A 24,196-nucleotide genomic window follows, 5' to 3' on the forward strand; every position below is an offset into this window, starting at 1 on the left:
CTTATAGATGTACATCGCTTAGAATATGGAATAGGCGATTTATCAAATCTTATAATAAACTTGGAAACTTATTCACTCACTGGTTATCTCTAATTTAGATTATTGCAACTCCCTCTATAATGGAATCACCCAAAAAGAATTACGTCGTCTGCAGCTCATTCAAAATACGGCAATTAAACTCATCTTTAAAGTAGGAAAATATGATCACGTCACCCCTCTGCAGCGAGAAGCACATTGGCTACCCATAACACATTGTATCACGTACAAACCTTTATTGCTGGTTTTTAAAATCAAACTTTCGCGCCTCCCACTTTTTCTTGACAGACTCATCATCCCCTATTGCTCTTCCCGGACCCTTAGATCGGCTGACCAGAATTTATTGACCGTACCTTCTATCAAGGAATTCTACTACACTAGAAATACTAATTTTTCTGTCATAGCTCCAACTTTATGGAACGCCATACCACCTCAACTCCGCCATGAAAACTCACTCGACAAATTTAAGAGTAAACTAAAAATATTCTTATTCCAAACGTCTAAATGCCTTCCTTTCCAATAGTACAGCAGTATATTAAATGAACCGCTTTTAAAAAGCGATCCCCCTTCCTGGTGTTTATTCTGCCCCCCCTCTTCCCCTAATTAATTTGTTTTAATGATGTAATTATTAACTTTCCTCCCTTTTTACCCTCCACTCATGTTCATATTCATAATTTGTCTATTTAATATTCACATTTTCTCCTCCTACCCCCCTTCTAAAATGTGTTTTAAACATTATTTTTTTGCTTTGTAAACCGGCCAGGAACTGAAGTGCATCACTGAGCATGGAGATGAACTCTGCTAGTCCTTTATCTGCAGTCTGTTACTCTGTTACTGTATAACCTGGGAAATTACCGGAGCAAAGTCAAAACTAAAGCGTTATCAGATGGTTTTCACCCAGGAGGTCTGAAACTCCTCCAGGCCTCTTAAAGGTCATCTGTAACATAAGAGCAGAAGTACTGGGTCAGACAAATGGTCCAACAAGCCTAGGCTACCATTTCCAACAGTGGCCAATCCAGGTCACAAGTACCTATCAAAAACCCAAAGAATCCCAAAGAATAGTAAGGTTCGGAAATCGTAGCGACATTCCATGTAATGATCCAGGGCAAGCAGTGGTTTCTCCCATGACTGTCTCAATAGCAGACTATGGACTTTTCCTCCAGGAACTTGTCCAAACCTTTTTTAAATTTAGCTGTGCTAACTGCCAGTTAAATAGAGCTGAATATCAGGCAGTCTGTCCCCAAATATAAAAAAATCAAATAATACCAATGGAGGAAGAAAAAATTAAAAACTGCAGGGGGCAGTAGGGAGTGGGAAAAGAGGACAAAGAGGAAAGAGGAGTTAGAAGAAATTAGGGAAAGCGAAAAAAAGTGGAGAAAAAGAGAGTGTGGTTGCACATGGGCTGATGAGAGAGAGCGACTAGTTGGAGGGAAAAGTGCTGTAAATGGCCTGAATGGGGGAGGGGAGAGAGAGAGTATGATGCTGGCTAACTGCATGGGGGAAGAAAGAGGTAGGGTTACGAGACTTCCGGGTGTCCAAAGGGACTTCCAAAACCCGGCAGTTTGTCCGGATTATGGAAGTCCCTGATGTCAGAGCAACATGTGGAGGACCTCCACACATGCACGGACGTTGGCGCGATGATGTCATATGCATGCACACACGTACATGATGTCATCATGCCAATATCTGCGCATGCCCCAATGCCCCGGAGTTTTGTGTGGGGTGTGGCTGGGGGCAGAACAGGGCAGGGCTGAAGGTGGAATGGGGTGTGGCCATGCGTCTGTGATGCCAGCTAACAAATTCAGGTAACCCTAGAACAGTGGTCTCAAACTCGTGGCCCGGGGGGCCACATGTGGCCCGCCAGGTACTATTTTGCGGCCCGCGGTCTGTACTAGTGCTGAACGCTCTTTGCAGCATCTTCCGGCTTCCCCTCTGGCCTCCCACTCTTACCTTCAGCTAATTACCGCAGCCTGCAGAGAGGATCGCCAGTGCTGTAGCGATCCTTGCAGGCTGCCATCATCCTCAGCAGCACGTTCCCTCTGCCGCGATATTGCCCCTGATGTCAGAGGAGGGGCGGGACCGCAGCAGAGGGAATGTGCTGCGGAGGCCGATGGCAGCCTGCAAGGAACGCCACAGCACTGGCGATCCTCTCTGCAGGCTGCGGTAATTAGCTGAAATTAAGACCGGAAGGCCAGGGGGGAAATTAGAGGATGCTGCAAAGAAGGGGGGAACATGCTGGACTTCGAGGGGAGGGGGTAGATTTATAGATTATAAAGAGTTTTACCTATTCAAAATTGTCATTTCTTTAATAAGACATTAACTATATTTTTCTGCGGCCCTCCAAGTATCTACAAATCCAAAATGTGGCCCTGCAAAGGCTTTGAGTTGGAGACCACTGCCCTAGAAGGAGGGTTGACTGGCAAGACCGTAGCTTATGAGATGATCACATGACTCTTCCCCGTGTTCACAGACGCCGGCTGGTCAGATGTAACTTTGGTTTTTCAGCCCACATACCTCTAACAACCAGGGCTGAGAGCTGATGATCACAGGGACAGACAAGAAGAGGAAAGTTTAGCTCTTTATATTAGAAGATTATTCTTATGGATTTTCCTGGATGATATCAGGATTAAGAACATAAGAATTGTCGCTGCTGGGTCAGACCAGTGGTCCATCGTGCCTAGCAGTCCACTCACGTGGCGGCCCATAAGTCAAAGACCAGCGCCCTAACTGAGACTAGTCCTGCCTGCGTACGTTCTGGTTCAGCAGGAACTTGTCTAACTTTGTCTTGAATCCCTGGAGGGTGTGTTTTCCCCTATGACAGACTCCGGAAGAGCGTTCCAGTTTTCCACCACTCTCTGGGTGAAGAAGAATTTTTTTAACGTTTGTACGGAATCTATCCCCTTTCAACTTTAGAGAGTGCCCTCTCGTTCTCTCTACCTTGGAGAGGGTGAACAACATGTCTCTATCTACTAAGTCTATTCCCTTCATTATCTTGAATGTTTCGATCATGTCCCCTCTGTCTCCTCTTTTCAAGGGAGAAGAGGCCCAGTTTCTCTAATATCTCGCTGTACGGCAACTCCTCCAGCCCCTTAACCGTTTTAGTTGCTCTTCTCTGGACCCTTTCGAATAGTACCATTTCTTTTGTCTCAGAATTATATAGAGATTATCTGTGTCACTTTCCTGCTGTGCATTTGGTTATCTTGGCCTGATGCAGGGATCACCCATGTGGAAATTATTGGTGGGTTATGGTGCATTTCTGTTATCTATGTCCTCTTTCCATGACTGTGCTGGACTTGCTGAGATGAAGCTTTGTGAGTCACTTCACGGAGCTGTCAGAGGCAGCCCTGCACTTCCCATTCCGATTGAACCCACTTCCTGATAAGATGTGCAGCCAGCTTCTTGATTCTGCTCTGCCTCGTCCTGTCCAGCACTGCGAGGATGAATGAAAGGATGGTCAGGGGGATGTCCAACCTGCTCGGCCTGTGTCTCCTCATCATGGGTAGGTTCTGAAACTGCGAGCTCTGTGTTTTCACTGATGTGTTGCTATGCTTCGATCAGATGCTTTCACGAGCTCTGATGCTATAAGCTTTGTGTTAAGAAGGAATGTGCAGTCAAAAGCAATACGGTTGCTTAATGCATGTGAAAAATGAAACCTCACGTAATTCGCAGAACTGCAGACTAATAGAATGCAAATGACAGGGACACTTGAGAGGGCATAGTAATAATAATAATAATAACTATTTTTATATGCCGCAATACCCCAAACAGTTCAGAGCAGTTTACAGAGGAAGAGACTTTGGAAATTACATTAGCATAAGAACGTAAGACCTGGGTCAGACCCATGGTCCATCAAGCCCAGTTGCCCGTTCTCACGGTGGCCAATCCAGGTCCCAAAACCCAAGGAGTAGCATTATACCATTCGGAATCCCAAAGAGTAGCAACATTCCATGCTACTGATCCAGGGCAAGCAGAAGCTCCCCCCATGTCTTTCTCATGTTAAGATTAATCAAATTTATCTGGAAGTTTTTTAAAACAGGTGTGAAAACTTTTACTAAGAAACATAGAAACATAGAATATGATGGCAGAAAAGGGCCTTCGGCCCAACAAGTCTTCCCACTCAAATAACCCTCCCCCCTAAGCTCTTCTTTGACGTGATCCACATGTTGATCCCATTTGTTCTTAATGTCAGTCACGTTATTGGCCTCAACTACCTGAAGTGGAAGATCACTCCAATGGTCAACCACCCTTTCGGTGAAGAAGTACTTCCTAGTGTCACCATAAAATCTCCCGCCCCTGATTTTTAGCAGATGCCCTCTTGTCGCCGTAGGTCCTGTAAGGAAAAAGATGTCTTCTTCCACCTCAATACGGCCAGTAACGTATTTGAACGTCTCTATCATGTCACCCCTCTCTCTGCGTTCCTCGAGAGAGTATAGCTACAACTTACCTAGACGTTCTTCATATGGGACATCCTTGAGTTCTGAGACCATCCTGGTGGCCGACCGTTGAACCGATTCTATTCTCAGCACATCCTTCTGATAATGTGGCCTCCAAAATTGCACACAGTATTCCAGATGTGGTCTCACCATCGACCTGTACAGCGGCATTACCACTTCGGGCTTTCGGCTGACAAAACTTCTCCGGATGCAACCCAGAATTTGTCTTGCCTTGGATGAGGCTTTCTCCACTTGATTGGCTGTCTTCATATCTTCACTAATGATTACTCCCAGGTCCCGTTCTGCAACAGTTCTAGTTAAGGTCTAACCATTCAGAGTGTAGGTTCTGCATGGATTTCTGCTACCAAGGTGCATAACTTTATACTTCTTGGCATTAAAATTCAGCTGCCAAATAGTAGACCAGTGCTCCAGTAAAAGTATGTCTTGTGGCATAGTGTTGGGCACGGTACCTCCGCCCACTATGTTGCATAATTTAGCATCATCGGCAAATAATGCAATTTTACCCCGAAGTCCCTGAGACAGATCTCATATGAAGATATTAAATAGGATTGGACCTAGGACCGAGCCCTGCGGTATTCCACTGTGCACTTCCGACTTTTCAGAGGGAGTACCGTTTACCACCACCCTTTGATGTCTGCCACTGAGCCAGTCTTTAACCCATGCAGTTAATATTTCTCCTAGCCCCAACAAACTCATCTTGTTCAAAAGTCTACGGTGTGGGACGCTATCAAAAGCCTTACTGAAGTCCAAATACACTACATCTAGGGACTCTCCCTTATCTAGTTTTTTTGTTACCCAGTCAAAAAAGCTGATTAGGTTGGATTGGCAGGATCTCCCCCTTGTAAATCCATGCTGGTGGGGATCTCTCAGTCTCTCATCATCCAGAACCGTATCTAATTTGTGTTTAATCAATGTTTCCATAAGTTTACACACTATTGATGTGAGACTTACTGGTTTGTAATTTGCAGTCTCTAACCTGCATCCCTTTTTATGGAGCGGAATGACGTTAGCTGTTTTCCAGTCTAATGGAACTTTTTCCATGCTCAGAGAAAGATTGAAGAGTGCGGCTAATGGCTCTCAATTCCCTAAGCACTCTGGGGTGCAATTTATTATCCACTTTGAGCCTTGACAATTCTTGGTAGATGCTGCTGGCGGAAAATTCAAAATTCCTGAACGGGTCTTCTGAGTTCTCCCTTGTTTGCTCTCCCCCCCTCCCCTTTTAGAAAGCCACGTTAGGCTTTTTTATCGCCAGCCGCGGAGGTATGTGCTCCAACGCTTATAGAATTCCTATGAACCTCAGAGCTAACACTTCCGTGGCCACCAATAAAAAAGCCTATCGCAGGGAAATGCCATCAGGCTATATGAATGGAAAAGCCTGCACTATAGATCTTGAGTAAGACATTATTGTTCTGATGATTTATTTGTCATCAGAACTGTAATATCATGAAAGAGACTATACTTTGTAAACATATGTTTCATTTTGTTCACTTGTATTAATACTGATAAATCAAGAAAAATGAATCCAATCCACTAAGGGTCTGATTCTCATCAGGCCACTGAAAGTTAGGCAGTGGTAGGCATCCTACTTTCACCTACCTTACCCCCCCCCCCCCCCCTTTACAAAACAGTAGTGTGGTTTTTCACGCTGACTGCAGCTGTAACAGCTCAGACGCTCATAGGAATTCTATCAGTATTGGAGCTATTACCACCATGGTAATTGGCCGCAGCGTTTAAAACCAATTAAAAGGTGATTTTAAAAAAATGTCACTGCTAAGCAGCCTCCCAGACTGCCGCCTTTCTCCCTGGCTCAGAATGACGCCGAAGCCCAAAGGGAGCGTGGTTAGGTGGCAGCACTGGACTTGTTCCTGAGACTGCCTGACCTGCAAAGTTAAGGCTGAACCAATCAAAATGGCCTAATTTTGCAATGCCTCAAAGTCTCTTGAGTAAGCCACACTCCCCTCCTCAGTCCACAAGCATATGCACGGTCCTCCATAGGGCGAGTGGCATCTCTAGCCCAGTGGCCTACCAAGGGGAAGGTGGGGGGGAAGTCCACCCCTGGTGCAGCCTTAAGGGGGATGCACAGCCAGCCAGGTCAGGAAAATTCTACCGGGCCGATCAACCTGCCTCTCCCCGATGTCAATTCTGCCGTCGGAGTGGCAGTTCGGGCCAGACAATCGCTGCCTAGCTGGGCGGAACTTCCTCTCCAACGGCAGAATTGATGTCGGGGAGAGGAATGCTGGTCGGCCCGACACAGGGAAGGAGAGCTTGGGGCGGCAGCGGCTTTGGGGCATGTTACCCAATGGCGGCGGCAATGGCTTGGGGGAGGGCAGGGAGAAAGAAAGAAAGGGGGCAGGTAGGGAGACAGAAGGAAAGAAGGGAAACAGAGAAAAAGAAAGGGGGCATGAAGAGAGAAAAAATAAAGGGAGGCAGGGAGAAAGAAAGGGCAGGAAGAGAGGAAAAAAAAGTTGGGGGAGGGAATGAGGTCTGGAGGAGAGAAAGCATACAGGCTGAAAGAAGGGAAGAAAGATTGGATGCACAGTCAGAAGAAGAAAGTGCAACCAGAGACTCATGAAATCACCAGACAACAAAGTAGAAAAAATGATTTTATTTTAAATTTAGTTATCAAACTGTGTCTGAATTTATATCTGCTGTCTATATTTTGCACTATGGCCCCCCTTTTACTAAACCACAATAGCGGTTCATAGCACAGGGAGCCTATGAGTGTCGAGAGCAGCCCTGGGCATTCAGCACAGCTTCCTGCGCTAAAAACTGTTATTGTGGTTTAGTAAAAAGGGAAGGGGGTATATTTGTCTATTTTTGCATGGTTGTTACTGAGGTGACAGTGCATAGAGTCATCTGCCTTGACCTCTTTGAAAAAACCCCAGAATCCCATCTCTAAAAATCATAAGCACCCGTCGGCAGGTAATTTTCTCTGTATCAGCTCCCCAACTTTGGAATTCTCTCCCTATCTATTTAAGGGAAGAATCCAATATAGAAAAATTCAAAGGTAAACTGAAGAGTTTTCTCTTTAACGATGTTTTTGCTAATTAACCATCTAATTTTTTATCACAGTATATTATTTACTCATAAGCTTCATTGAAGCTTTAATTCTTTCCCTTTCCCCTTTTGTGCTTCCCTTATTTGTTCCTTACTCTTTAAACATATTGTAACTCTTCCCCATATTTTTCCTCACGTATCTTGTTTTTTAATGTATTGTCTGTCTTTTAATGTATTTTTCCCTCAAATTTGTAATTTTAGTAATTTGTAAATCGCTTAGAATTTGGATTAAGCGTTTAATCAAAATACAATAAACTTGAAACTTGAAACTTGAATAGGAATGATAATTAACATTTTCTCAGTGTACAGTGTGCTTTGTGGGTTTTTTTTTAAATTTTATTGTTGATAGATCATTTTGACTTGGTCATTTTAAAAGTAGCTCGCAAGCCCAAAAAGTGTGGACACCCCTGAGCTAGAGCGTTGAAGCTGCATCAGAAACGACCTTTACGGCAGCCATATGCAACTACAACGCTCCGCCTGCTGTAAGAAGGCAGTTTAGACATCGCCGGCCACAGGGCAGGGAGATTTGTCGGACCGGGCCTGTTGTCCAGGCCAGCGGTGGGGGGGGAGAAAGCGCCACGAAGGTAAGGGGCAGAGAGAGAGAAAGGGAGAAAAGGTGGGGTGGAGAGGAAAGCAGGGTAAAACAGAGGGGGGAGAAGGATGCTGAAAGCACATGGAGAAGACAGAGTGAGAAGAAGATGCTGAATGGAAATGGGGAACAGAGAGTGGGGAGAAGATGCTGAAGGGAAATGAGGAACAGAGAGTGGGGAGAAGATGCTGCAGGAAAATGGGGAAGAGAGAATTGGGAGAAGACGCTGGCAGGGAAGAAGACAGAGATGCCAGACTATGGGAGCAGCGGAGGGAAGAAGATTGGTGCCAGACCAATTTGGAAGGAGGGAGAAAGGGAGAGGCACAGTAACAGAGCAAAGAGAAGAGAGACAGTGGATGGAAGGAAGACAGTAACAAGAAGATGAGGAAAGCAGAAACTAGAGAAGACAAATGTAGAACAAAAATTTTCTATTTATTTATTGCTTTAGGAGACATGTGTCACTGTTTCTGTGGTGTTGCATTGTAAGCAGAGTCCAGCTTCTTGCTGGTTCAATTTAACCTATGTCTATGTATTTCTATTTTATCCCCCCTTTTACAAAACTGTGGAGCATTTTTTAGCACCAGCCGTGATGGTTGCAGCTCTGATGCTCAGAATTCTATGAGCGTCAGAGCTGTTACCACCGTGGCTAAAATCCACACTACAGTTTTGTAAAAGGGGGAGGGGTTAGTTTGTGATGACATATTCCATACTAGGCGAAGGTGTTTTCTGTGTTCTGTGTGTTCGAAAGACATGGTTTTCTGTTAGGATTGATGGTGTAGGATTGATCTGTGCTGGTCTGGCTTGTTTAGTTTTACAATGGGTATATTGATGTTGTACTGCTCACTGCAGTATGTAAGATGCTGCCTTTTCCTAGGTACTCATGTGTGTCATGTGGCTTGTTACTAAAAATCATGTTTTTCGTACAGATGGGGGGGTGCCAAAAAATGATGGGCCCCGGGTGTCACATATGCTAGGTACGCCACTGCTCTAGACAGAAATACTTGGGGTCGCCATCAGTGGGCCAAGCTTTTAAATCTAACATAATAATTTACATCATCATTCAATAAATTCTTCTCTGTGGGAGTAGTCTGTATTTTCTACAGGATTGGTCAGAATTGCTGTTGTTAGGTGCCATCAACTCGTGTTTGAGTCCTAGTGACTTGATGACTTGCAGATCTATAAAGAAATCAGTTTTGTGCTAGTCCGGAAAGGTCCTCCAGGGTTATCCCCATTGTTGTTTTCAACGTGTTCAGCCATCTGTTTGCAGGTCGCCCTCTTCGCCTGATTCCTTCGATCTTCTCAAACGTGATGTCCTTCTCCAGTGATCTCTCCTCTTCTGATGGTGTGACCAAAATAAGACAGTCGTAACTTCAACATTTGGGCTTCGAGTGACATAGCTGAGTTGATCTCTTCCAGAATATCTACATAAAACCTGAAGTTCCAGTTCTACATCGCAAACTTCATATTTCCTAACAATGGAGACCTGTACGGTCCATCCAGTTTACCCAACAAGATACACTCCTAAAGTGCCATTTTCAAGGTGTGGAGGGGCGTAATCAAAAAATACATCTAAGTTCGTTATAGGCCTAGAGCGCTAGTCGCCCAAAATTGGCAGTATCTAAAGTCCATTCTCGAAGAATACATCCAAAATAATTTTTTTTCTGAAAATCGTCTACTTCTATGTCCAGCTCTTTGATCATCCAGACCACCAAGTTGTCTATTTTTATACTTCATTCTCGTCCAAAAAATCATCCAAGTCCCAAATGCCTGGAACAAGACCTTTTGGATGTGGAAGGGGTCAGCAAAGCGATGGACTGGCCACCTAGACATGGCAACAAAGTAGTGGGGCACCTTACAGGGCATTGCTGTTAACTTCACAGAAAGGATGCCACCTAAACATCTCACCACAACACCTTTGCAGGTCATGGTGAGACCCCCCCAAACACCCCTAAAACCTACTATACCCACCTGTCAACAACCTCAATAGCCCTTATGGCTGCAGGTGCCACCTAAATGGCAGTGCAATAGGGTTTGGGTTTTTTTTGGTGGACTCACATTTTTCACCATGAATGCAGTGGTTATGTCCCTTCTTCTCAGTCATGGGTACAGCCAGCTCTCATCTGTTACATCTTTCAGTGTGTTCAATTTCAATCTTGCAAGCCCCCACCTCTCCCAGTCTGGATTCTTCCCCTTTCTCTACAATGGCCCCTTCAGTTATTTCCACGTTCACTGATGCAAATTTTACTTCCTCTTAATTGTAGCTTGCTTTGGGTTATTCTATGTCCTCTCTCTGTTCTGTGGTTTTATTTTTGGATCTCTGCTCAGCGAGTTTCCTGAATTACAGAAAAGGTCTCTGTGGGGAAGTATTTTTAATTCTGACTTATAACTCTAACATTTTCGGAGACCCAGATCCTGCGTTAAGTCCTGTGGATTCGCTCCCACCAGTCTTCACTGCCAAGGGAAACAAACACCTTAAGCAGAGGCAGTGGCATACCTAGAGTATGTGACACCCAGGGCCGATAATTTTTTAACTGCCCCCCCCAATATATAAAAAAATATTTTTACTAATTTATATTTATTTTGTTTTATATTCCGTGCACCCCAAAGAGCTCAAACTGGGTTACAGTTTAATATTCACAATGTTACAATATGACAACCTCTCCAATCCCACGCCAGCGCTGTGGTGTAAACAAAATGACTTTTCCGCTTCCTTGTTAAGTCCTATGTCCTATTCACTGTCTAACACCAGCCCTGGCAGGAAAAACATTTCAAATCTGACATATTGTAATCACAAAACAGAAAATAAAATTATTTTTTCTACCTTTTGTTCTCTGGTCATTATTCAAATCATGTTTTATTTATTTATTTTATTTTAAAAATCTATATACCATTTGAAACTAAACGGTTTACATTGTTTACATATACAATATTAAAATGATGACAAAATAATCTCCAACACATAGATAAATAAAAATAAAAACAAAAACAAATACAAATACATGATAAAATAATCATATAATAAAAAGGAAATACATACAATCCTCAGGGAAATACCATAACGTGGAAAGAAGAGCTCATAGATAATTCATCAATTTTAGCTGAAATAATTAAAAAAAAAAGCATCAACCAATAGCTGCGTCTTTGGTAATTTCCTGGATCTACCCTTTTCACATCAGTTTCGTATCTGACCCACTAAGGAGTTCCATAACTTAAGCCCCGCACAACAGAAAGACCTTTGACCTGTCTCAGCAAGTCTTGGATTCACGGATGTCTTCAGTCAAGCTAAACTCTCAGAACGCAGAGATCTTTTTGTTGTGTAGCTGAGGATATTACTTTTAAGTAATTCTGGGATGTTTCTATACAAAAATTGATGGCAAATCATCACTGTTTTATATTGGACTCAAGGCGACCGGAAGCCAATGGAGTTTTTGGAGATATGGTGAAATATGGTCATATTTAGACACTCCCATTATCAAAGGTGCTGCTGCATTTTGTATAACCTGCAGTGCTCTGCATCTTGCCTTTGTTATTCCAAGGTATAGAGCATTGCAGTAATCAAGCCGCAACAAGACCATGGCCTGAACAACAGTTCAAAAGTCATATGATGTGAGCATTGGTTTCAATCGGTGCAACAAGTGCATTTGGGCAAAACATGCCTGAATGGTCCCAGGCTCTGGATTCTGTTTATCTTCTCTCAACTCACTCACCAGGGTCTCCTGCCCATTTGACATTTTCTCCTTTCTCCATGCTCACCATCCATCTTCCATCTCCATTTCTGTTTCTTTCCCACTTTCTACCATTTCTTTCTCTCTCTCCTTAACCTTGTGCCCTGAGTCATACCTCTCTATTCCTTCCCTCCATTATCATGTGCAACATTTCTTTCTCTCTCCCCATGCACCATCTCTCCCTGCTCTCCACCCTATATCCAACATTTCTTTCTCTCTTCTCCATGCATGTCTCCTTCCCCTCCATCAAATGCAGGATTTCTCCCTCTCCCCCCTTTCTACCTCTTTGTTGCATCTCCTTTGTTGCATTTCCTCTCCTTTACCTCATGTCCAACAATTCTTCCTCTCTTCCTCCATGTGCAACTGTTTTCCATCCCTTCCTCCATCCCCCTGTGAAGCACCTCCCAACTGACCCCACCTCCAACCCTAATTTCAGCACAGAAACTCTTTTGATATTAATTGCAAAGATTCAAAATTTACAGCTGCAGGACAAGTATGCAGTGTTGTTACAGTTTGATCTGTCTGCTGCATTTGATGTGGTCCATCATGATATTTTGATTCACATGCTGGCAGACATAGGACTGACTCAATTGGTCCTGGACTGGTTTAGCAAATTTCTTTTGCAATGTTCTTATGAGGTATGTTTAGAGGGTGAGGCCTCATCTTCTTGGACACCCAAATGTGGGGTTTCACAGGGTTCCACTTTGTCACCTCTTTGTCACCTGTTTAACATCTGTATGACCTCATTAAAAAAAAATTTGGCTTTCGTCTGTAGAGACCATATTTACCTATGCGGACAATATTTTTATCCTATTGGAAGTTAAACATGATCTCAGTGACCTGGTTACAGGCATAGATAGCTGCATCTCCAAGCTCCAGAGGAGGTAAATTGAATAAATTGAATGCCTCAAAAACCAAATTGCTTTGGATCGGGCCTAGATTAGAAATTCTTCCTGTTAATTTTGTATTGAAGTCAAGTATCTCATTACAGCTTGATTTCACCTCTAGAGTCTTGGGTATTATTCTGGATTCTTCTCTTATTTTTAATGACACTTTGGCAAAGAAATGTTTTTTCAGTTTACGTTTGCTAAGAAAAGTTAGGTCACTATTCTATCAGGAACATGCGCTTGCTCAGTTGGACTATTGTAACTCTGTTTATTTGGGTATTAAACAGGGTAGTTTAGATTGACTTCAGTTGATACAAAATATAGCGGCAAAATTTATTTTTGGAAAGAGAAAGTATGATCATGTATCCCCCATGGTTGAGAAACCTTCATTGGCTTCCGATGCGTCATAGGACACAGTTCAAGCGTGCATGTGTTGCTTTTAAATTCCTCTATGGAAGAATAGATCCAGCCACTCAAGGATTCCAACAATCTATAAATTATGATTTCCATCTTGTAAATGTTCTGGGAAGCTCAGTAAATCTACGGCATTTAAATTGGTGGAAATTTGGAATAGACTCCCAGATTCTTTAAGACTGTTAGGTCAACTATAGCAGTTTTGAAAAAATGTAAAAACTTGGTTGTTTGCACAATAGTTATCCAAGATTATTAGCTGATGAACAGTAATTAAGTATATTCTGCTTTAATCCTTTATCATCTATCTAATCTTAACTAATAATATCCATTTTATATGGCCTATTAGTATGTTATCTATTTTTTAATGAACTGTAAACCAAATCGAGTTCCTTAGGGAAATGATCTGGTATATAAATTGAAGATTAGATTAGATTAGATCTGACATACCTCCGGGCCTGCCTCCTAAAGCAGCAGCAGTGGCCGGGCCTTTAGAGGCAACTGCTGTGAACCAACATGCTTGTGGCCTACTCAGCCAGGGCTTCCCTCTGCCGTGGCATCAGTGACATCATCAGTGACACGGCAGAAGGAAGGCCCTGATGAAGTAGGCCACAAGCAGCGTGTTCAGAGCAGCTGCTTTCAGTGCCGGGCAAAATGAAGGAAACAATTATAAAAAATAAAATTAACATAAGAATAGCCTTCCTGGGTCAGACCAATGGCCATCAAGCCCAGCAGCCTGTTCTCACGGTGACCATTTCAGGTCCCTAGTACCTGGCCATAACACAAGGAACACATAGACAAACATGATTTAATGAGACGGAGTCAGCATGGGTTCAGCCAAGGGAGCTCTTGCCTCACAAATTTGCTTGACATCTTTGAAGGTATGAATAAACATGTGGATAAAGGTGAGCCAGTTGATATAGTGTATCTAGATTTTTAGAAAGCTTTTGACAAAGTTCCTCATGAGAGGCTCCTAAGAAAAATTAAAAAGTAGTGGGATAGGTGGCAAAGTTCACAGAGGGTAGGGTTAAATGGTCATTTTTCTCAATGGAGGAGAGTAAACAGTGGAGTGCCGCAGGGGTTTGTACTGGGACTGGTACTATTTAACTTATTTATAAATGATCTGGAAATTGGAACGATGAGTGAGGTGATTAAATTTGCAGATGACACTAAAGTGTTCAAAGTTGTTAAAACATATGTGGATTGTGAAAAACTGCAGGCAGAACTTAGGAAACTGGAAGACTGGGCGTCCAAGTGGCAGATGAAATTTAATGTGGACAAATGCAAAGTGATGCACATTGGGAAGAATAACCCAAATCACTGTTACCAGATGCTAGGATCCACCTTGGGGGTTAGTGCTCTAGAAAAGGATCTGGGTGTCAACGTAGACAATACAATAAAACCTTCTGCCCAATGTGTGGTGGAGGCCAAAAATGCAAACATCTCTGACCAGACACTCTGCAAAATGGTCTATTCTGTGGATGCCAGAGAAGGCCTGGGAAACTCAGCGTTCCAGATCACCAAAAATGACAAGAAGTTAGCTTAGTGGGGTTTAAAAAAGGCTTGGAGTAGATTAAATTATCATTTCTGGTGGAATTCCTTATGTCATGTTTATAAAATGGAAAGATTTATTGCAATACAGCGCGGTTTTTTCAGGAAATTTAGGATGTGTGGGAGCCATTTACAAAGTATGTACCGATTAGATGACATTTTATTTTATTTTTTTCCCCTTAAATTTACAAGTTTGATTGTGAGGGGGGAGGGGAGGGTAAATTTATTGTTACCTATTGTATAAGGTATTGATTATATGATAAGAAAGGGTGGGAGATAAGAGCATATTATTTGTACCATTGATGATTATTAAGTGTTATATTTATTGTTAATTTGTTTGGATATATTGTAAATTTGAAAATGAATAAAGAATTAAAAAAAAAAAAAAGGCTTGCATAATTTCTTAAAAGAGAAGTCCATAGGTCATTATTGAGATGGTTTGGAGAAATCTATTGCTTATTCCTAGGACAAGCAGCCTAAAATCTGTTTTATGACTTGGGATCTAGCTAGATACTGGGGACCTGGGTTGGCCACTGTTGGAAACAGGATTCTGGGCTTGATGGACCTTCGGTCTGTCCTAGTATGGCATCTCTTATGTTCTTATGATGGGCTACATCTTACTATAGCAGGAAAAATAATCCTTGCTGAGAAATTCAGGCAATGTGTTCCTAGGTATTTAAACTAGAAGGTGGGGGTGGTATATGTAAGCAGGACAATTATGGTGGCCCCCCCCCCCCCAGCAAAAGATAAGATGTGATGGTAGTAAAGCTAGCAATCTTAGCGACTCACTTCTCAGCAATGCAACAGGAAGTGAAACTATACAAAAATTGAGATTGTCACAGGAAGATAACTGGAAAGCAATGACCACAAACGTTTGCAGTCTAAGCAACAAAATTAATGATCTGTAAGGCCTGATGTTAGAGGCAAACCTGGATATTGTTGCTATCACATGGATGGGATGCAAATATACCAGGACAAAGATGGTCAAAAAGGTGGAAGAGTAACTCTCTATGCAAAGGTCAATATCCAAGTGACTAAAATGCAAGGGACCAGGGGAGAGGAAGAAGTGATAAGGAAACTTTTATCTACGTAGTTGTCTACAGAACTTCAACTCAATCCCAGCAAATTGACAAAGATCTGACTGCAGATATCCAAAAGATATTGTTGTTGCTTAATTTCAACTTACTAGAGGTGGACTGGAAATTTCCATTGTAGATTCGAGGAAAGTGTGGTGCACTGGTTAAAGCTGGATTCAAACCCTCACTGCTCTTTGTGACACTGGGCAAGTCACTTAATCCCCCCATTGCCCAGGTACATCAGATAGATTGTGACCCCCATAGGGACAGATGGGGAATTATGCTTGGAGGAGAAGTAATAAACCCTGATCGATTTTCAGAAGGTTGTGTTCATGAGGAATTAGCTAAAATAAAGGTAGACAAAGCGATGGGGCCAGATGGTGTACATCCGAGGGTGCTGAAGGAACTTAGTAATATAACATAGTAGATAACGGCAGATAAAGACCCGAATGGTCCATCCAGTCTGCCCAATCTGATTCAATCTAAAAATTTGTTGGGTTTTTTTTTTTTTTTTCTTCTTCTCCTTAGCTATTTCTGGGCAAGAATCCAAAGCTCTACCCGGTACTGTGCTTGGGTTCCACCTTCCGAAATCTCCGATAAAACCTACTCCAGCCCATCTACACCCTCCAAGCCATTGCAGCCCTCCCCAGCCCTTCCTCCCCCAAACGGCCATATATAGATACAGACCGTTCAAGTCTGCTCAGTACTGGCCTTAGTTCAATATTTAATATTATTTTCTGATTCTAGATCCTCTGTGTTCATCCCACGCTTCTTTGAACTCAGTCACCGTTTTCCTCTCCACCACCTCTCTCGGGAGCGCATTCCAGGCATCCACCACCCTCTCTCTCCGTAAAGTAGAATTTCCTAACATTGCTCTTGAATCTACCACTCCTCAACCTCAAATTATGTCCCCTGGTTTTACCATGTCCCTTTCTCTGGAAAAGATTTTGTTTTACGTTAATACCTTTCAAAGTCTTTGAACGTCTGAATCATACCTCCCCCTGCCCCTCCTTTCCTCTAAGGCAGCGGTCTCCAACTCAAACCCTTTGCAGGGCCACATTTTGGATTTGTAGGTACTTGGAGGGCTACAGAAAATATAGTTAATGTCTTATTAAAGAAATGACAACTTTGCATGAGGTAAGTACCTACAAATCCAAAATGTGGATTATCTGAAATCTGAAATTATCAGAAACAATTAAGGAAATATTTCTAAACAATAGTTTATAAATCTTTCCTTAATTGCTTCTGATAATTTCAGTTATACACAGCTGAAAGAAGTGCAACATGCAGAAAGTGAAAAACTAGCAAAGTATCAACTGCAAGAGACAAGATTTTGGACCAACTATTTTGAGGCCCTTGGTATTATAAAGAATGTTTCTTTATAGAAAACTTGTGCCTTAAGTGTCCGGTGGTCATGTCTGCAACTGCCTTCAGCTCTCACCTCCTCCAGCACTGGACACGCGCACAAGCTGCACTGCCTCCAATGATTACCTTATGTTCTGGAACATTGCCCATCTCACTACTGTAACCTCACGCAAGCATAAGAACTTCGCCTTCACCAGATACGGTCTCCAAAACTGAACACAATTTGCCAAGTGGGGTCTCACCAACGACCTATACAGGGGTTTCAACACCTTCGTTCTTCTGCTGGTCACGGCACTCTTTATACAGCCCAGCATCCTTCTGGCAGCAGCCACTACCTTGTCACTGTTTTTTCGCCTTTAGATCTTCGGATACTGTCACTCCAAGGTCCCTCTTCTCACCTCCCAGCATATTCGGCTCCTTCCAATTATTAGTCCCCAGATGCATTACTTTGCATTTCTTTGCATTGAATTTTAGTTGCCAAATACTAGACCAAAGTAGCTTGGAGAGACCTAATAAAACAATACAAGATCAAACTTAAGGAAAAACGAAGAGCTTATTACTCCAAACTAATAGGCACAGAATCCTTAGACACAAAGAAACTCTTCCAACTTGTGAAGAACCTCACCGACACTCAACCATTCCTAACCACTCAAGGAATCCACCCTCCAACGGCCACCCAACTAGCGGACCATTTCAAGAATAAGATCGCCAATATTAGAGCCTCCTTCAACAACTCACCGTCCCTCCTAGACGAGATCATAATAAACCCTACAACAGATGAAGCCACTGCAGCTGATAGGCACTGGTCCAACTTTACAAAGGTGCAATGGCTGGACATGAACCGACTCTACAGAAAATACAGTCGAGCGTCATGCGACCTGAACAACTGCCCGTCATATCTACTGACAAATGCATCCCCCAAATTTAGAGCTTGCCTCTTGCAATGGATACAAACAACTCTCACGGAAGGCCAATTCCCACAAGACCTAGGGGAAATCATAATCACCCCAATACTGAAAGATCCCAAAGGACCAATAGACACTCTCTCCAACTACAGACCCATCGTCTCAATTCCATTATATGTTAAACTAATAGAAGGTCTGGTTGCCAAATACCTCACCAACTACCTTGAAGACCACAACCTATTCCACCCAACTCAATCAGGGTTCAGATCTAACCACAGCACCGAGACACTGCTAGCTTCCCTTCTAGATATAGCCAGACAGCACCTTAGCAAAGGAAGAAGGATGCTGATAATTCAACTCGACCTCTCTGCCGCATTCGACCTGGTCGACCACACCATACTTCTTCAGATATTAGAAGCAATAGGGATCTCAGGCGAAGTATACAACTGGTTTCAAGGATTCCTTAAAACAAGAACATACAGAGTAAAAACAAAGGATCTTATATCAGAGCCTTGAACCAACCCCTGCAGAGTACCCCAAGGTTCCCCACTGTCACCCATGCTCTTCAATCTTTACATTTCCTCCCTCGGTACCCTATTAGACAAACTCAACGTAACTTCATTCAGCTATGCAGACGATATCACCATACTCCTCCCCTTTGACACACAAGACCCCACCAAATCAGGCATCCTGGAAAAAACTCTAGAAGCAGTGGAAAAATGGATGACAGAACATAAACTCAAGCTCAACCCAGATAAAACTAAATTTCTACTGCTTGAAAAGGACAAAACCCCTTCTATAACTGAGCTAGAAATAAAAACCACCAAATATCCCCTACAACCCACTCTCAAACTCCTTGGAGTAACAGTAGACAGAGGTTGCACTCTTCAGGTGCAAATCAACAAAATCACACAAAAAGCTTTCTTCACCATGCGCAACCTTCGCAAAATCTGAAAATTCTTTGAAAAAGAACAATTCAGACTCATAGTTCAATACCTAGTCCTAAGTCTATTGGATTACTGCAATATCCTCTACCTTTCTTGTCCTACCTACCTAATAAAACAACTACAGACCATGCAGAACACTGCCCTCAGAATGATCTATTCCCTTGGAAAATTTGACCACATCACCAATGCCTTCCTAGACTCACACTGGCTTCCAATACAAGCCCGCATCCAATTCAAACTATACTGTATGTTATTCAAAACCTTAAAACGGAACGGCACCCACCCACCTAAACAACCGTCTAAACAGGAACCTCTCAACCAGACAGAGGAGAACCCAATCCCCTTTCTCCTTCCCCCCTTTTAAAGGAACTAAACGCAAAAAGATGTATGACAACTTACTTGCAACACATGCAGCTAAATTGGACCCCTCCATCACCAACCTACTGACAGCATCAACTGACCTCAAGGCTTTCCGCAAAGAAATCAAGACCCTACTATTCAAGAAATTCACCCAAACGTCCTAATCCCTTCCTTTCCCCCTCTCTCCCCCTTTTAGAACCCACTCATCAAAATTGCTTTAGACCTTACGCCTTAATGTAATTTGTATTTCTCTTCCTGGAAATGTCCAGTTATCGTTCTGATGTAATTCGCTTAGAACTGAAAGGTACAGGCGGAATATAAGCCAGTAATGTAATGTAATGTAATGTAGACCATTCCTCTAACTTTTGTAGATCCTTTTTCATGTTTTCCACTCCCTCTTCGATGTCTACTCTGTTACAAATCTTGGTATCATCTGCAAAAAGGCACACTTTTCCTTCTAACCCTTCAGCAATGTCACTCACAAACATATTGAACAGGATCGGCCCCAGCACCGAACCCTGAGGGACTCCACTAGTCACCTTTCCTTCCTTCGAGCGACTTCCATTAACCACCACCCTCTGGCGTCTGTCCGACAGCCAGTTTCTGACCCAGTTCACCACCTTGGGTCCTAACTTCAGCCCTTCAAGTTTGTTCAACAGCCTCCTATGAGGAACCGTATCAAAGGCTTTGCTGAAATCCAAGTAAATTACATCTAGCATATGTCCTCGATCCAGCTAACTGGTCACCCAATCAAAAAATTCAATCAGGTTCGTTTGGCACAATTTACTTTTTGTAAAGCCATGTTGCCTCGGATCCTGTAACCCATTAGATTCAAGGAAATACACTATCTTTTCTTTCAGCAACACTTCCATTATTTTTCCAACAACTGAAGTGAGGCTCACCGGCCTGTAGTTTCCTGCTTCATCCCTGTGACCACTTTTATGAATAGAGACCACATCCGCTCTCCTCCAATCCCCAGGAATCACTCCCGTCTCCAGAGATTTGTTGAACAAGTCTTTAATAGGACTCGCCAGAACCTCTCTGAGTTCCCTTAGTATCCTGGGATGGATCCCGTCTGGTCCCATCGCTTTGTCCACCTTCAGTTTTTCAAGTTGCTCATAAACACCCTCCTCCGTGAACGGCGCAGAATCTACTCCATTTTCTCGTGTAACTTTGCCGGACAATCTCGGTCCTTCTCCAGGATTTTCTTCTGTGAACACAGAACAGAAGTATTTGTTTAGCACATTTGCTTTCTCCTCATCACTCTCCACATATTGGTTCCCAGCATCTTTTAGCCTAGCAATTCCATTTTTCATCTTCCTCCTTTCACTAATATATCTGAAAAAATTTTTGTCTACCTTTTTTACATTTTTAGCCATATGTTCTTCTGCCTGTGCTTTTGCCAGACGTATCTCTCTCTTGGCTTCTTTCAGTTTCACCCTGTAGTCCTTTCTGCTCTCCTCTTCTTGTTTTTTTTTATATTTCACGAACGCCAACTCTTTCACCTTTATTTTCTCAGCCACTAGGTTGGAGAACCATATCGGCTTCCTTTTTCTCTTGTTTTTATTGATTTTCTTCACATAAAGGTCCGTAGCCATTTTTATCGCTCCTTTCAGCTTAGACCACTGTCTTTCCACTTCTCTTATGTCCTCCCATCCTAACAGCTCTTTCTTCAGGTACTTTTCCATTGCATTAAAGTCCGTACGTTTGAAATCTAGGACTTTAAGTATCGTGCGGCCGCTCTCCACTTTAGCCGTTATATCAAACCAAACCGTTTGATGATCGCTACTTTCCAGGTGAGCACCCACTCGAACATTATTATTAATTATTATAATTATTATTGGGGGGCGCTGTTGAGCCCGACGAAGATGGTCGCCTGAACAACCGGCTCCAGCAACCTTTACCATCTTTCTTCTATCTGGCTGGTGTCAGACCCCTCAATCCAACTCCATCTGCACTGTAAACGATGGCTGCAGCTACCAAGGGCAAGAGGCACAAACCTGACCCTCCCTCTCCTGCAAAGGATTCAAAATCGGAGACACATGATGGCCCTGAGGCTCCCTCCATGTCTGATTTGTGGAATGCTATTAAAACGGTCCAAGATCTGATGACTGAGACCAAAGATGCCATCTCCGAGCTTAAGGATGACCTTTCCACAATACAAAATGAACTGACCACCTTCAAATTAAAAATAGCGGATTTGAAAATAAAATCAGCGACTACAGATGCCAATGTTAAGGCACTGCAGGGCCACGTGAAACGCACGTTGGCCCTAGAAAAAGAGATGGAAGACGTGAGTAACCGTTCGCGCCGAAATAACCTGCATCTTTTAGGGGTCCCGGAAGGTCAAGAGGGTAATAATATGGTGGCATTCCTAGAGTCCTTTATTCCCAAATTACTGGACCTCCACTTTAAACATGATTTTGAGATTGAGCGCGCTCACCGCTCACCATCCTCCCGGTTCCCGCGTGATCGCCGTCCACGACCCATTGTGCTTCGGATCCTCCGCTACCCACAGGTCATCGAAATTCAACAAAAAGCCCGATCCATGGCGCCTGTGACCCACGAGGGAAATAAAATCCTCTTCCTTCCAGATCTTCACAAGAATACCGTTAAAGCCCGCCAGCAACTCCTTGCATTCAGACCGCAATTGAAGAAGATGGGAGCCCGTTACGGACTGTTCTATCCGGCGAGAATGAGGGTTACTTTCCTGAATCAAACGCGGGACTTCTCTGACCCGGAGCTCCTGGCTACTTACATCGAGGAGACTTTGCCGACCCCGATTGACTCTGTATGAGCTTGCCCCTGCTGTGCCTGCTGCTCGTCTCTCATGCTGCCTTTGAAAAGTGACTTTTATACCTTTGTTTTCAAATTTTAAATTGCATAAATATTATACCATGACTCTCTCTCTTTTTGCTTTAACCTGCTTGAATGGCTCCTTTCTATATTTCTTTCTACCTCATTTGCCTTCTTGCCATGTGTGCTGGTCCTCTCTTCATGTTCTTCGCTCTCTTTTCTTTACTGCCATGTGACTTTGCTCTGCAGGATCATCCACCTCGGCCATTTTGCTCTTCTGTCCCTACCTTTACTTCGATTTTGCCTTTCTTTTCTGTAAGTAACTCCTTACTGCTAACTGCCTCGTATCTCTAACACTTTCCTGCAGTGTTATTTTTTCACAATATGCTCCTTATTTGTAGTTAACAATTATTGGCTATGCTTCACAATACTGAGTACTGGTTAGCCGAGTTCGGGTGCCTTGCTTCTGCATTTTACTCTTATTTCCCCCTTCTCTGTGCACTTCCCTTACAGCTACTACTGTCTATATCTCTCCGTCATGTTTACTGATTAAACTGCAGCGCTACTGAGCATTTGTTTACTTCTTTTTTGTTTTTCCTGCTTTTCTGCGTTTTGTTTTTCTCGCTTATTATTAACTACTAGCTGATTACCCGGCGTTGCCCGGATATTTATTTATCCCAAAATGTCCAACCCCCTACATATCCCACCCTCCTATGTCCCACATGTCCCACCCCCACCCCCACATGTCCCATATGCCCCACCCCCATGTCCCAACCCCCTACCCTCCACATGTCCCAAAGGAATGTCCCTCTCTATGGGGCTGAACTTAGACTTAAACGGCATCGGGAGTGTTGGTATTCATCTATGCGAGCCCGAAAACTATGGGTTGGACATTAATATCTGTCGCTTTTGATAATTTTAACATATCACCCCCTTCCCACCCCCACAGTATTTTACCCCGTCCCACCTGCACAATATTTTTCCCCAGATAGTAAGTCATATGTGTACCAAGTTTGGTTGAAATATTTCCATGCGTTTCAGAGTTATGCTGAGTATTCATCTGTGAGCCCGAAAACGCTATGGGGTAGATACTAAAATCTGTCATTTTCAATCATTTATACATATCCCCCCCTTCCCACCCCCACAGTGTTTGTCCTCAGATAGTAAGTAATGTGTATGTCAAGTTTGGTTGAAATCTGTCCATGCATTGAAGAGTTATGCTGGAACATACATACATACACACACACACATATATTCAAATTATAATCTGAAATATTTGACAAAATGAATACAATACAACTAACGCAAAACGTGATTATAAACAACATTTTTAGTGTCACCTCCTGGAGCAACAACATATAAATTCTTGGGTGAACCCACCCTTGAGCAAGCAACATAGAGTTGTGGGCTGCGAGACCCCAAGAACATATCACCCCAGGTAGTGAGGGATCTGCATACCAAGTTTCGTTCAAATCGGTCAAGCCGTTTTTGCATTACTGTGAGAATGGCAGCTTTTTACATTTTTTCCATTGACATGAATGGGTGAAATCTGATTTTCTGTTTGTAGCTCCGCCCATGTGTGCAGGTGGACCGCGAGACCCCCAAAACATATCACCCCAGGTAGTGAGGGATCTGCATACCAAGTTTCGTTCAAATCGGTCAAGCCGTTTTTGCATTACTGTGAGAATGGCAGCTTTTTACATTTTTTCCATTGACATGAATGGGTGAAATCTGATTTTCTGTTTGTAGCTCCGCCCACGTGTGCAGGTGGGCCGCGAGACCCCCAAAACATATCACCCCAGGTAGTGAGGGATCTGCATACCAAGTTTCGTTCAAATCGGTCCCACAGCTTTTTACATTTTTTCCATTGACTTGAATGGGTGAAATCTGAATTTCTGTTTGTAGCTCCGCCCACGTGTGCAGGTGGGCCGCGAGACCCCCAGAACATATCATCCCAGGTAGTGAGGGATCTGCATACCAAGTTTCGTTCAAATCGGTCAAGCCGTTTTTGCATTACTGTGAGAATGGCAGCTTTTT

At 43.1% G+C, this 24,196-nt stretch overlaps 1 protein-coding gene across 2 annotated transcripts in view; it reads left to right on the plus strand.

Moving 5' to 3' along the window:
* The first annotated feature begins 3,413 nt into the window (after positions 1-3,413).
* The window catches only part of LOC117356888 (sialic acid-binding Ig-like lectin 15), a 54,249-nt gene continuing 33,466 nt past the window's right edge, over positions 3,414-24,196 (plus strand). For both annotated transcript variants that reach the window (XM_033936759.1, XM_033936779.1), the window contains exon 1: positions 3,414-3,535. In XM_033936759.1, the coding sequence (XP_033792650.1) occupies positions 3,475-3,535 (61 nt within the window). In that variant the 5' untranslated portion in view covers positions 3,414-3,474. The remainder of the gene's footprint in view (positions 3,536-24,196) is intronic.

This window comes from Geotrypetes seraphini, chromosome 1, assembly GCF_902459505.1.
Source record: "Geotrypetes seraphini chromosome 1, aGeoSer1.1, whole genome shotgun sequence".
In the NCBI taxonomy this organism is placed as follows: domain Eukaryota; kingdom Metazoa; phylum Chordata; class Amphibia; order Gymnophiona; family Dermophiidae; genus Geotrypetes; species Geotrypetes seraphini.